Raw genomic sequence first — 13,807 nt, 5'->3', positions numbered from 1 at the left:
TGGATACGCATTGGTGTCCGAATTTGTGTGTTCGATTGATTTGTATTTCCGAGACGCTCATCTTGACTGTAAGACTCGTTAAATCGGAGTTCAGGTGCCTCCCGGATTATAATTTTTGAAGTTCTCAACTATGATTTTTGCTCTCGGATTCGTTGCCCGATCAGTTCTAAATTTTTGCATAGAGTATCAGTTCGCCCCCTATTTTTCATTGTCGAAGCTTAGGAAGTCCGGAAAATACTGGTTCCATGAAATTTTAACATTGCCGAAATCGTAAAAAAATTCTCTCCAAAAGTGATATTTGAAGAAACTTGGATCAGATAGATAGCCCGTCGACTTCCATGTGTCATAAATTCGAGTCCGGAACGTCGAGAAAACGTTCCTGAGGCGCCAAAAAATGTCCTAAGTTTGGATTATCCCGTGCCAAAAATCGGGCCCGGACAAGGCTTGGCAGGCCGAACTAGTGCATTGCGCGGCTATCCTATTTAATTTTTTTTTGTGGGGCCACCCATAAGAATTTTTTAACCCAAAACATTCTGAAAAATTCAGAAAATACCAAAAAATTCGAAACAAAAATTCTAAAAAATTCCAAAAAAATGTGAGAAGATTAAAAATGGCTGGAAAATTATAGAAGAAACTTTTCCTCTTCTCTTCAAAAAGTATAAATAGGCCCACCCTAGGGCCTTTTTAGAAAAATTGCCCGTTCTCCTCTCTTTTCTCTCTTTTTCTGTTTCTTCTTACCTCTCTCTCCTCCTCTCCCTCTGTCACTTACTATGAGGCCTTTCCTCGATTTTTCGAGGGCCCTCTTTTGGAAGGGAAGTCCGGAGATTTCTCCCTTCTTCTCTTCTCCCTGCGTCCTTAGCAATTGAGGCCTTCCCTTGATTTTTCGAGGCCCTCTATTTGGCAAGGAAGTTCCGGAGAATTTCCCTCTTCTCTCTCCCTATGTCTTGACTTACTCTGAGGCCTCCCTCGATTTTTCGAGGCCCCTCTTTTGCAAGGAAGTACGTAATGAATCTCCCTTCTTCTCTTCTGCCCTCTTGTTCTACTTTGAGGCCTTCCCTAGATTTTTCGAGCCCCTCTCTTGGCAGGAAGTCGGATTCTCACCGTTCTCGACTTCTCCCTATTTCCTTACTATTGAGGCCCTTCCTCGATTTATTCGAGGCCCCTCTTTTGGCAAGGAAGTCCGGAGATTCCCTTTTCTCTCTCCCTCTGTCCCTTATACTGAGGCCTTCCTCGATTTTCGTGGCCCCTCTATTTGCAAGGAAGTCCGGAGATTCCCCCTTCTCTCTTCTCTCCTTATCCTTACAAATTGAGGCTTTCCTTGGTCTCCAAGGCCCCTCTCTCTGCAAGGAAGTCCGGAGATTCCCTTTCTCCTTTTCACTTCGAGAGATCAGTGTGGAGTTCTGATGGTAGGAAGAAGTTCGGTTGTCGGATAGAAGCACTTGAGGTCGGGTAAAGACCGACTAAAGTTCATCGACGAATAGAAGTCCGATGATGAGTAGGAGTCCGCTGACGAGCAAAAGTCCGACGACATGGAGAAGTCCCATGTCTGGTAGAAAGTCCGACAACAGGGAGAAGTCCACGGTATGGTGGAAGACGAACGAAAGTTCGTCGGCGAGCAGAAGTCCAACGAGTAGGAGAAGTCCGACGTTCGGGTAGAAGTACGACCTTGGGCAGAAGAACGATGAAAGTTCGTCGACGGGCTGAAAGTCCGACGACGGGGTAAGAGGTCCGCTGTACGAGTAGAAAGTCGACGACAGGCAGAAGTCATACGTATGGGGAGGACCGACGAAAGTTCTTCAATGAGCAGAAGTCCGTATAGTAGGAGAAGTCGACATCAGGTAGAAGTACGGCCTTGGGCAGAAAGACCGATGAAAGTTAGCGACGGCTGAAGTGCGAACGACGAGTAGAGAGTTGCTGACTGAGAAAGAGTCTGACGTATAGGGAGAAGTCCGACGTCGAAAGTCCTGCTGTAAAGGTAAAAAATTCAGCGACAGGAGGAAATTCAACAATAGATAGAAATTTAAACTTTGTGCAGAAGTCCAATGACGGAATTCTGTGTCGTTAACAAGGATGTATAATCTATCCGAGGTTATTTGTCAGAGCTTTGCTCGATGATATTAACCAATAATTGGATCCACCAATGATGTAAGACCTATCCAAGGTTATGTGGCAGAGCATTTGCCCCGATGACGTTAACCTGTATGGAAGAGATCGAGATAATCATCCAAGGAGTAGGGACCTTTCCGAGGTTGTATGTCGGAGCTTTTGCCGACGATGTTAACCGTGTAGAAGAGGTCTGGAGAATGCCACTAAGGATGTAGGACTCTTCTGAGGTTGTATGTCGGGAGCCTTTGCTCGACGACGTTAACCTGTGTGGAAGAGGTCGGTAGAATCCACCAAGGATGTAGGACCTTTCCAGGTTGTATGTCGGAGCATTTGCCCGATGCATTACCTGTATGGAAAGATCGAGATAATCCAATAAGAATGTAGGATCCTTTCGAGGTTTGTATGTCGGAGCCTTTGCTCAACCACGTTTAACCTGTGTGAAGAGGTCTGGAGAATCCACTAAGGATGTAGGGACCTTTCCGAGGTTGTATGTCGGAGCTTTTGGCTCGACATAACGTTAAACTGTGTGGAAGAGTCGGGAGAATCCACAAGGATTGTGAGACCTTTCCGAGGTTGTATGTCAGAGCTTTGCCTCGACGATTAACCTGTGTGGAAGATGGTCGGGTAGTATCCACCAAGATGTAAGAACCTTTTTGAGTTATATGCCGGAGCCCTACTCGACGACGTTAACCTGTGTAAAGAGGTCGGGAAGAACCACCAAGGATGTGAGACCTTTCCGAGGTTGTATGTCGGAGCCTTTGCTCGACGACGTTAACCTGTGTGGAAGAGGTCAGGAGTATCCACCAAGGATGTAGGACCTTTCCGAGGTTGTATGCCGGAGCCCTGCTCGACGACGTTAACCTGTGTGGAAGAATGTCGGGAATCCACTAAGGAATGTGAGAACCTTTCTGAGGTTGTATGCGGAGCCTTTGCTTCGACGACATTAACCTGTGTGGAAGAGGTCGGGAGAATCCACCAAGATGTAGGACCTTTTCGAGGTTGTATGCCGGAGCCTTTGATCGAGTTGTTAACCTGTGTTGAAGAGGTCGAGAGAATCCACCAAGGATGTGAGACCTTTCCGGTTGTATGCCGGACCCTACTCGATGACGTTAACCTGCGTGGAAGAGGTCGGGAGAATCCACCTAGGATGTAGGACCTTTCTGAGATTGTATGTCGGAGCCTTTGCTCGACGACGTTAACCTGTGTGGAAGAGGTCGGGAGAATCCACCAAGGATGTAAGACCTTTCGAGGTTGTATGTCGGAGCCTTTGCTCGACGACGTTAACCTGTGTGGAAGAGCTCGGGTGAATCCACCAAGGATGTAAGACCTATACGAGGTTGTATGTCGTAGCCTTTGCTTGACGACCTTAACCTATGTGGAAGAGGTAGAGAGAATCCATCAAGGATGTGAGACTTTCGAGGTTGTATGCCGGAGCTCTGCTCGACGACATTAACCTGTGTGGAAGAGGTCGAGAAATCCGCCATGGATGTGAGACCTTCCGAGGTTGTATGCCGGAGCCCTGCTCGACGATGTTAAACCTGTGTGAGAGGTCGGGAGAATACACCAAGGATGTAGGACCTTTTCGAGGTTGTTATGTCGAAGCCTTTGCTCGACGACGTTAACCTGTGTGAAAGAGGTCGGGAGAATCCTCCAAGGATGTAAGACCTTTACGAGATTGTATGTCGGAGCATTTGCTCGACGACGTTAACCTGTGTGGAAGAGGTCGGGAGAATCCACCAAGGATGTAAGACCTATCCAAGGTTGTATGTCGAGCCTTTGTTCGACGACGTTAACCTGTGTGGAAGAGGTCGAATCGGATCCCCCTGGGATCGATTTTTCTTTATTGGAGGGGGCAAACGCCGCGTGTATCGAATCAAAGGTGAAGGAATGGCTATCTTTAGACCGTTACTTCCTTTTCAGGTCAAGATTAAGACATTGCCTAGGGTAGAAGTCCATCAAGGGACTGTATAAATCATATATCTGATTGGAAGTATCCTTGGATTTTGAATGAATTTCCTTGAAAATTCATCTCTATGTTGAAGTATTGGAGGGATCTTCTTGACTAAAATTGTAGTCAAGGTTGCCCCCAGTCCTGATCTGAGTCCAATGGCATTGATGCATCATAGCAGTTGAATAACCTTTTGAGGTTGGAGCAAAAATGCCCCCCCCAGTCGGGAATCACTTTCCCACAGACCGCGCCAAACTGTTTGTTCTGGAATATTCGCAGCGGTAGTGAGGAATATATATGGTTTAACGTCTTAGCATTGTACAAAGATCCAGCACACAGCAGAAAAGTGAGGGGTGAAACATTCATAGAAGACACCAGAGTTTTACGTGGAAAACCCTTAAAAGGTGGAAAACCACGGGGCCTGTGCCCAGTTTGAATAATCCACTAGTATTTGTAGTTGTATCAAATGAGGCTCTTCCTTGGGAGAAGGCCTTGGATTTATGTAACAAATGCACATCATGCAGATTGCATTACATAGTAGGAATAACATATACATGTTTGTCTGGTCGGAAGGACCGTAGTCGGCAGGAGACCGGGGTCAGAAAGACGTCGTCTATTAATGGAGGTCGGAAGGAACATAGTTAGGCGACGAAGGCCTGAAGGACGTGGTCGGTAGGAGACTGGGGTCTGAAAGACCGTTGTAGTAGGGCTGGTACTTGGTAGAACTCTGTGACGTCAGGTAGTGCCCAGCAAAAGTCTAGGCCTCAAATGTGTTCTGACAAAACATGGCGTAAGGTGGTAGTCTAGCAAGGAGAGAGCCTTTGGCGAAGATGAGGGCCTCTGGCGAAGGAGGAGGCCTCAGGTGAAGGTGAAGGACTCAGATGTTTGTGAGGTCCTTTGACGAATGTGAGGGCTTTGCTGAGAAGGTGAGGGCTCAGATGAAGAAATCAGTCCTAAAAGTCGGGCCTTGAGCAGAATGTGGGCATGAATGTCAGGCATTAGTAGCACGTCGGCCTGAACGTCAGGCCTTGAGATGGTGGTGCGGCGAAACTCCGACGTGGTCCACGAGGCTCCGGTGGTCCGGCGAGGGCTCCGGCGAGCTCCTGTGGTGGTCCGGCGAGGCTCCTGGTGGTCCGGCGAGGTTCCGGCGGTGGTCGAGAGTAGCTTCTTCCTTCCCTTCCTTCTCCTCTTCCTTCTCTTCTTGCTTGAGCTCCCCTCTCATGAGAAATGAGGCTCTATTATATATTTTTATGGAGTGACATGACCCGTAAATAGGCGTGAGATCAGGGGCGAATAGGGAGTGGTCGAATGGACGGCCGATATGAATCCTACGATCGTGCACCGTTCGTTGGACATTTGAAAGCCTTAGTGATTTTGGATTCTGTGGATGTTCGTCTCGTTTGGACTCGTCTCGTCGATTCGCTCGATTCGTGTAAGCTCGTTAAAATCGAAGATCGTTTGGTAACTCAAATTGCGGTTTGAACCTTCTAAAAGAGCTTCGGGTCCTTGATTCGGACCCATTTGGACGCGGATTGGTCGAATTTGTGTCGTTGGATTTGTATTTCCGAGACGCTCAGTTTGACTGTAAGCTCGCTGAAATCGGAGTTCAGGTGCTCCCGGATTTAATTTTTGAAGTTTCCAACTTGATTTTTGCCTCGAGATTCGTGCCCGATCAAGTTAATTTTCGCATGACGTTATCTAATATATTATATAATTATATATATATTATATTATAATATTATAATATATATATAAATTATTATATTATATAATATAATATATATATAATATTATATATATATATATAATATTATTATCAATATATATATATATATATATATATATATAGATATATATATAATTTAAAATTATAATAAAATATACTTTTATTTATTATGCCATATCTTCACGGGTGAAAATTTCTATTTAATTTAATTAAGAAAATTTTAATTTATTTTTTATACGACCAGTGAAAAATGTGATAATAAATAAAACTTTATCTAATTTATTTTTTATTAAAATGTTAATAAAACAATTATAATTTTAATAAATCGGATTTAATTATATATTTAAGAACAATTATAATATCTTAACAGGATTAACAAATTCTGTTTTCTAGCGGTTTCTTAAGAAATCTGATTAATTTATTCCGATTTCTTTTTTAAATTAAAAAATAATAGAATTTTAGAAAATAAAAAAATTAAAAAAAAAAAAAGAAATCGGAGTAGCAAGATCCGGTTTCCCTTCGAAATAGATGAAGAGATCAAACAGACCGAAGAGCACCAACGCGAAGTAAAGCAGGAAGAAGATGAACAGTGAAATGGATGATTTCATTACATTAACTAATTTCATTACACTGGTATAAATAAGTGAAAGAGTTACTTGGTGCAATTACATCATTGCCCCTTGACAGTTATAAAGTAGTCAGATGGTAGGAGAAGGTGGATAACGGGTTTGCTGTACGTCGATGGGCTCTGCTCCAGCTCGTGTTAATGATTTGGGTTTAGTGGAAGATGCAGTAACCATGTCACCCTCCCGCAAGCTGATGGTCGGTAGAACAAGAAGCTTGGTGCGTAAGTCGGAAAGACGAGCGGATGATAAAGACTTGGTGAAGATGTCCGCTGGTTGATCGGTGGTGGAGATGTGACGAACCGTTATCTGGTTGGATTGAATGCAGTCCCGGATGAAGTGATGATCCACCTCGATATGCTTTGTTCGAGCATGAAAAATGGGATTGCAGGCTATTGACATGGCAGAGATGTTGTCACAAAAGAGCTCAGTGGAAGAGAGGTTGATCTGAAAATCTTCACATAGACGTCTGGTCCAAATGAGATCGGCTGCGGCAGCCGCCATGGAACGGTATTCTGCTTCAGTAAATGAGCGGGCAACTGTCGTCTGCTTTTTAACGGACCAGGAAAGAAGAGCTAATCCTAGGAAGATGCAGTAGCCAGTAGTTGATTTGCGATCGAGTTGGTCACCCGCCCAGTCAGAGTCAGAGTAGGCAGAGAGAGACAGGTCCGTTTTGGGAAGAAAGAGACCATGATGTGAGGTACCTTTTAAATAACGCAGGACGCGTTTAAGCAGTTGAAAATGAACCAGAAGGGGATTGTGCATATGTTGGCACAACTTGTTGACAGCAAAAGCTATATCCGGCCGTGTCGATGTGAGGTACTGTAGTGAGCCAGCGAGTTTACGAAAGAGATCTGGTTGTCCAAACGGGAGCTGAAGAGTTTTATCAACAGGATACTTAGATGGTAGAGCTGTAAGAAGAGGTTTACAATTGGTCATTGAGGCCGTGTGTAGAAGATCCTGAATGTATGAGTGCTGATGAAGATGATAACCGGCCGTAGAACGACGAAACTCAATGCCAAGGAATTTGGAAAGATGCCCAAGATTCCTAGTTTGAAATTTCTATTGAAGATTTAAAATCAAATAAGTAATGGAAGAGGAATCATTGCCGGTGATGAGAATGTCATCAACATATACCAGAATATATATGTGAAGATGATCCTTGTGATAATGAAAGAAGGAAGGATCTGCCGAACTGATGAGAAAATTCTGGTTTTTGAGATAAGTACTCAAGGTAGCAAACCAGAGCAGAGGGGCCTATTTAAGGCCGTAGATGGCTTTATGTAGCAAGCAGACATGATCTGGGAAGGTTTTATCTTCGAAACCTTGTGGTTGAGACATGTAGACGGGTTGATCGAGCTTGCCATGGAGAAATGCATTCATCACATCTAGCTGATGAATTGGCCAGTCGTGGTGAAGAGCGACTACAAGAAACATTCGGATGGTTGCAAATTTAACAACCGGACTAAAGGTCTCAAGGTAGTCGACACCATACTGTTGTTTGAAGCCTTGCGCAACTAAGCGCGCTTTGTAGCGAGCAATGGAGCCGTCTGCAAGAAATTTTAACTTGTTGATCCATTTACAGCCGATAACTTGATGATTCGCTGGAGGTGGCACGAGAGACCATGTGCCTTGTGTCTGAAGAGCATGAAATTCCGTAGACATGGCCTTGCGCCAATTGGGGTACTTGTTGGCACTGGTAAAGCAGGAAGGAGTAGAAAGTAAGGTATGGGAGAGATCAAAAATGATACGAGGTTTAAGGTGGCCAGTTTGAGCTCGAGTGACCATATGATGGGGAGGTGGTTGAAGAGGAGGTTTGGTAGTAGTTGACGAGGAGGTGGTAGGACTAGTGGAAATATTGGTTGGAGATGAAGAGATGGTAGGAATAGAAAAGGTGGTGGAGGAGGTAGACGAGGGTAAAGAAGAAAGATTTGAATTTGAAATTGGAGGGAAGAAGGGTAGAGCAGTGGAGGAAGGAGGTGGGGCTGTGGGTAGTGAAGATATAGACGGAAAGATAGAATCATCGAATTTGACATGGCGAGAGGAAATCGTTGTTTGAGTGATAGGATAAAAACATTTGAATCCTTTTTGATTGAGGGTGTAACCAAGAAAAATACAGGGTATAGATCGGGGAGCTAGTTTGTGAGGGGAGAGTGGTTTGGTCCAGGGGAAACACCGACAGCCAAAGGTATGAAGAGATGAATAATCAGGTGGAGTTTGATATAGAAGGTGATATGGAGATTTAGAGAAGGTATTTGTGGATGGTAATCTATTAATGAGAAAAGCTGCGGTGAGGACGGCATCCGACCAAAATGAAGAAGGTAAATTAGCATCAATTAGAAGAGCTCTTGCGGTTTCTAGGAGATGCCGATTCTTTCGTTCAGAGACTCCGTTTTGCTGTGGAGTGTAAGAACAAGTTATTTGGTGTGTAATGCCACGCTATGCAGTGAAGTCCTGTATTATTTTATTTTTAAATTCACCGCCGCCATCACTACGCAGTGTGCGAACGGTATGATTTAGCTGTTTTTCGATTGACGTTAGAAAGCGTATTAAACAGAGAGCAACGTCGGATTTTTGTTTAAGTAAGAATAGCCAGGTGTATTTGGTATGATCATCAATGAAAATAAGAAAGTAGCGAAAACCATCGTAAGAAAGAACAGGGGATGGACCCCAAACATCCATATGTATTAATTCTAGGGGAAATTTAGATACATGTTTAGATGGAGAAAAGGGAAGCCTGTGACTCTTCGCAAGTTCACAGGAATTACATAAAGAGCGTAAAGACGTAACATGAAGTGAGGGAAAAGCTTTAGCTAATGCAGTCATAGTCTTGATATTTGGGTGTCCAAGTCGGCGATGCCAAGTGATAGATGTAGAAGACGGAGCAACGGTAGTTGAAGCTGCGACGATTGATGGTTGGGAAGGAATAAGATATAAGCCATTAAGGCATCGTCCGCGGAGTAGAGACTGATTGGTCCTCGTATCCTTAACACGAAAACCGAATTTGACAAAAATGATAGAGCAATTGTTGTCATTGGTGAGTTTGGAAATGGAGATTAAACGATGTGATAAACGTGGTACGTGAAATAGAGTAAGAGCGAGCTTACGGGTAGGTGTGGGAAGAAGACCATTACCAACATTCTGGATAGGAAGTGGATTAACATTGCCAACAAGGACTTGGTCTCGGCCAATGTAGGGGGTGGATTGCTGAAGGGGAAGAGGATCCGGTGTCAGATGTGCTGATGCTCCGCTGTCTAGGTACCATGGAGAAGAATCAGATTCAGCAACCAGAGCAACGCTGGAGGTGGAAGACGGAGTATAATTGAAGTTTCCACGGTGCCAGCAGTTGGTGGCCGAGTGGCCACGTTTGCCACAAATTTGGCATTCACCATCAAAGCATGGAGTGCGTGATGCAGTTCGAGGTACATTGGAGGAGAAGAAGCGACCACGACCACGGTTAGAGGAGGAGCGTCCGCGAGATCTCCCTTGATTGGAAAACAGAGCAACTTGTCCGTCTGAAGGAGATGTTGTAGAAAATGAAAGTTCACGGAGAGCATCTGTGGTTTGATGAACCTCTTCACTTCGAAGGAGAGAATATAACTCATCCAATGAAATGGGATGCAGAGAGCTGTGAATGGTGGTTTTAAAAGACTGATAAGATGGCGGAAGGCCATTAAGGATATGATGAAGAATGTCTTCATTGTCCACGGTTCCTCCAGCAGCTCGAATGTTGTCTACCGTGGTTTTGACGGACGCCAGGTAGTCTGTCATGGTCTTGTTTAACATGGAGAGGGATTGTAGCTCATTCTTGAGTTGTATAACTCTAGAGCGATTAGTAGAGAAAAATCGTTGCTCTAGTGTCTTCCAAATGGAAGCAGAGGTATCCAATGTGAGAATGTAGGGAAGAATAGGTGGAGAGATCGTAGAGAATAGAGCAACGGAGAGATTTTGGTCTATTAAGGTCCAAGTGGAGTGTTGAGGGTTGAGAGAGAGCTGACCAGAGGCTGTAAGAAGGTGTTTGGGTGGAGGTAGAATGGTTCCGTCGAGATAACCGGAAAAATGATTTGCAGCGAACAATTTGTAGATCGCTGATCTCCATGTTGGATAGTTTTCTGGTGAGAGCTGAACGTTTATTACGTTCTTAATATTTGCTAAGAGAAACTTGAGAGTTGCAGGGATCACAACGTCTGTGGAGGTTGCGGGAAGATCGGCTGTGACCGCTGCACCTGAGGGAGTGCTGGGAGCGGAGGTTGTTGAGTCAGCCATGGAGCGGAGGAGCCGTTAGGCAATCAGCTCTGATACCAAGAAGAGATCAAACAGACCGAAGAGCACCAACACGAAGTAAAGCAGGAAGAAGATGAACAGTGAAATGGATGATTTCATTACATTAACTAATTTCATTACACTAGTATAAATAAGTGAAAGAGTTACTTGGTGCAATTACATCATTGCCCCTTGACAGTTATAAAGTAGTCAGATGGCAGGAGAAGGTGGATAACGGGTTTGCTGTACGCCGATGGGCTCTGCTCCAGCTCGTGTTAATGATTTGGGTTTAGTGGAAGATGCAGTAACCATGTCAATAGAAACCGGATAATTGAGTTCCGTGTTCGCTCCTTTTTAATTTTTTTTAAACCAATTTAAATTCAAAAGACCCTCCTTTTTATAAAATGATCATAAATTTACCCCAAAAAATAGCATTTAATTTATTAGTTCATACAAAATTATCTCCCTAAAATAAAAAAATTTAATGGCTATTTATAAAAGATTTAATTTTTTTATTAATTTAAATTTTAAGAATTGATATAAATATCAAATTTAGCTTACACAAATGAACAGATAATCATAAAATTTATGCTAATAAATAAAGTTCAGTATTCAAATATCACAAATTAGCTTTAATAATTCAATGTTCGAATAGTTAAACACTCCCATATAAATGTCAAAATATATATATTATTACAAATACAAATATATGATACAATAAAAATATTTAAAATTCTAAATTTCACATTATCCCAAAAAGCATTTAAAATAAAAATAAAAAAAATATCATCCTTTAGATGCTGCTTGGTTAGTTGGATTTTACTAATAAGATATATAAACTCTTATCTGGAGCCCTTCCCAACCAGGACTCATCCCATTAATAAACTCTGCTTCCACAAGTAGGAGAAGAGTGAGAAAGAGTGAGAAAGAGAGAGAAATTGATGAAGAAGCTTTACAATGGAAAAGGCAAGAGAATCCATCCTTCGCCTCCTCCTTCCTCTCCCTGGGACTTCCTCGCCGCCCTTCCCGCTGCTCTCCTCACCCTCGCCGCCGCCCTCTCGCCCGAGGAGAAAGAAGTCCTCGTCTACCTCCTTTCCGACGGGGCCACGGGATTTCCCACCGATATAGCTTCAGGAAAGAATAAGCCCCAACAATCTCCTCACCAACAACGGAAGAGCCACCCGCCGGAGCTCGGCTGCGGCTGCTTCGGCTGCTACAAAAGTTTCTGGGCTCGCTGGAACGCCTCCCCCAACCACCACCTAATCCATCACATCCTCGATGCCGTCGAAGAATCTCTGGAATCTCAATCTATTCCCTCTGCCCGCCGCCGACGTCGCCGCCGAGGCAACCGCCACAAGGATCCCGGAGAGGAAAGTGTTCCGTCAGCTTCGTCCGCCGCACTGGAGGTGAGTAATCGGGTGGATGATGATGATGGGGATGATGAGGGATATGATGATAATGTGGGAGAGGAAGAAGATGAGGATTACGATAGGATTGTGGAGGTCACCGGCGATGGCGGCGATGGCCGGAGCTCGGTGAGGAGGCTTGTGAGCTTTATTGGGGAGAGGGTTTGGGGGGTCTGGAACTACTAAAGATTCGATCTTGGAGATAGGTGGTTTTGACTTGTTGGAGACAAATTCATAGGATCGTTCTTCACTTCTCTTGTAAGGATTCTGTGTTGCCCTAATACAGACTCTCCCTGTTCCTTCACTTTTCTTGTATGATATATCTTCTTTTTTCTCTCTTTTTTTTTTTTTCTCTTGATGTGATAATAGATTGCAACTTGTTGGAAAACTCTAGGATTTAATGGCTCTTCTTGTAACTTGAAGGTCAAAATTGCTTTTTTGTTCAATGTAAAACTGGTTTTTTTTTTTCCTCATTTTTGTTAACTTTTTGAATGGTAAAGACTTGTTCTCTTCAATGCTATCAGATCAATTTAAAAACAAAAATCTCCTTTTTTCAAGGAAAAAAAGAAAAACATGCGCATATTTATATTGAGAGTATCTAAGAAAGAAAAATAATAATTTTGTTTATCTTCCATGTGAAAGATTACTCTGTTCTTTCTTTTTATATGTTGACTCTGTTTGAGACAAAATTTGAGTGACATTTAATTTAAATTTAACAGACGAAATTTAGATTTAAATTTTATCATTTTGGTGAATTTTAATTTAATTTTATTGCATATTAAATATAAATTGTATTAAATTTCATCATTCATATAATTAATTGATTTGTATGTAATAAATACTCAAATTATTTTCAAATTTTGAACCTCTCAGAATGTGTCAATTCTAAATTTGCTGGATTTTTTGAATCCTTACATCTACTTGTAGCCAAATAGCCTTTTTGGTGCTTCTTCTTAAAAAGGGAGATATTTAATTTTTTTTATTTGGCGCTATCTGAATTAGACAGAGTAGTGCTGGCTGCTTGTGTATTGATTGCTAGTCTTTTCATTGTTTTAAATTTATTTATATTTAATGTAATTAAAATTTAAATACTCCTTCCATGCTAAAAATATATTTATTTGCATAATTTAATTTCCTCTTTAACTTATTTATAAAGCAATGTTCGCAGTCAAAGTCATAAAAAAATTGTTTCCTATCGATCCTAAAATTAAAATAGATTTAAATAATTAAATTTTATCCTTATAAAAAATTTAATCAAATATTATGATTAGTGCATTAAAAATCGGACCGAACCGGGTGGTCCGACCGGTTCCACCGTGAATTGATCTGAGGGCCGGTCCGGTCCCATCTGAAAACCGGCTTTGATCTAAAATAGCCGGTTTTGGAAAGAATCGCCAGTTCAACCAGTAAAACGGCGAATTGGCCCGGATTTTTTAAAACCAGCAAGTTTAAGTTTTTATAATAGTATAAATTAAATTAATTATTTAATATTAAATAAATATTAAACTTAATCACAAATAATAAATATTAATATAAGACTCTTAAATTAAATTAGATACCATATTATTATAATTTCATCAATTTCATATGTCTTTATTATCCCTCATGAGCTTTTATCATGAGTGAATGCAAGAAGCTATATAAACTATACAAAACAAAACTTCTAAGTAACGTTGGACTATTTCATACAAAGCAAAGAGTCACATTTAGTTCCATATTCATACTATATAACTAA

At 42.2% G+C, this 13,807-nt stretch overlaps 2 protein-coding genes across 2 annotated transcripts; one reads left to right on the top strand and one right to left on the bottom strand.

Moving 5' to 3' along the window:
• Window positions 1-6,478: 6,478 nt before the first annotated feature.
• Window positions 6,479-7,342, bottom strand: LOC110098071 (uncharacterized mitochondrial protein AtMg00810-like). Its single transcript, XM_020824780.1, has one exon. It carries the CDS (start codon window positions 7,340-7,342, stop codon window positions 6,479-6,481), a length of 864 nt encoding a protein of 287 aa, XP_020680439.1.
• Window positions 7,343-11,517: 4,175 nt separating this feature from the next.
• LOC110098070 lies at window positions 11,518-12,545 on the top strand. The gene has a single exon (XM_020824779.2). It carries the CDS (start codon window positions 11,608-11,610, stop codon window positions 12,256-12,258), a length of 651 nt encoding a protein of 216 aa, XP_020680438.1. The 5' UTR covers window positions 11,518-11,607; the 3' UTR covers window positions 12,259-12,545.
• Window positions 12,546-13,807: the final 1,262 nt, after the last annotated feature.

This window comes from Dendrobium catenatum, unplaced genomic scaffold (genome assembly GCF_001605985.2).
Source record: "Dendrobium catenatum unplaced genomic scaffold, ASM160598v2 fragScaff_scaffold_1495, whole genome shotgun sequence".
NCBI lineage: Eukaryota > Viridiplantae > Streptophyta > Magnoliopsida > Asparagales > Orchidaceae > Dendrobium > Dendrobium catenatum.
The sequence above is the reverse complement of the archived record's forward strand: the minus strand, read 5'-3'. Positions and strand labels throughout refer to the sequence as shown.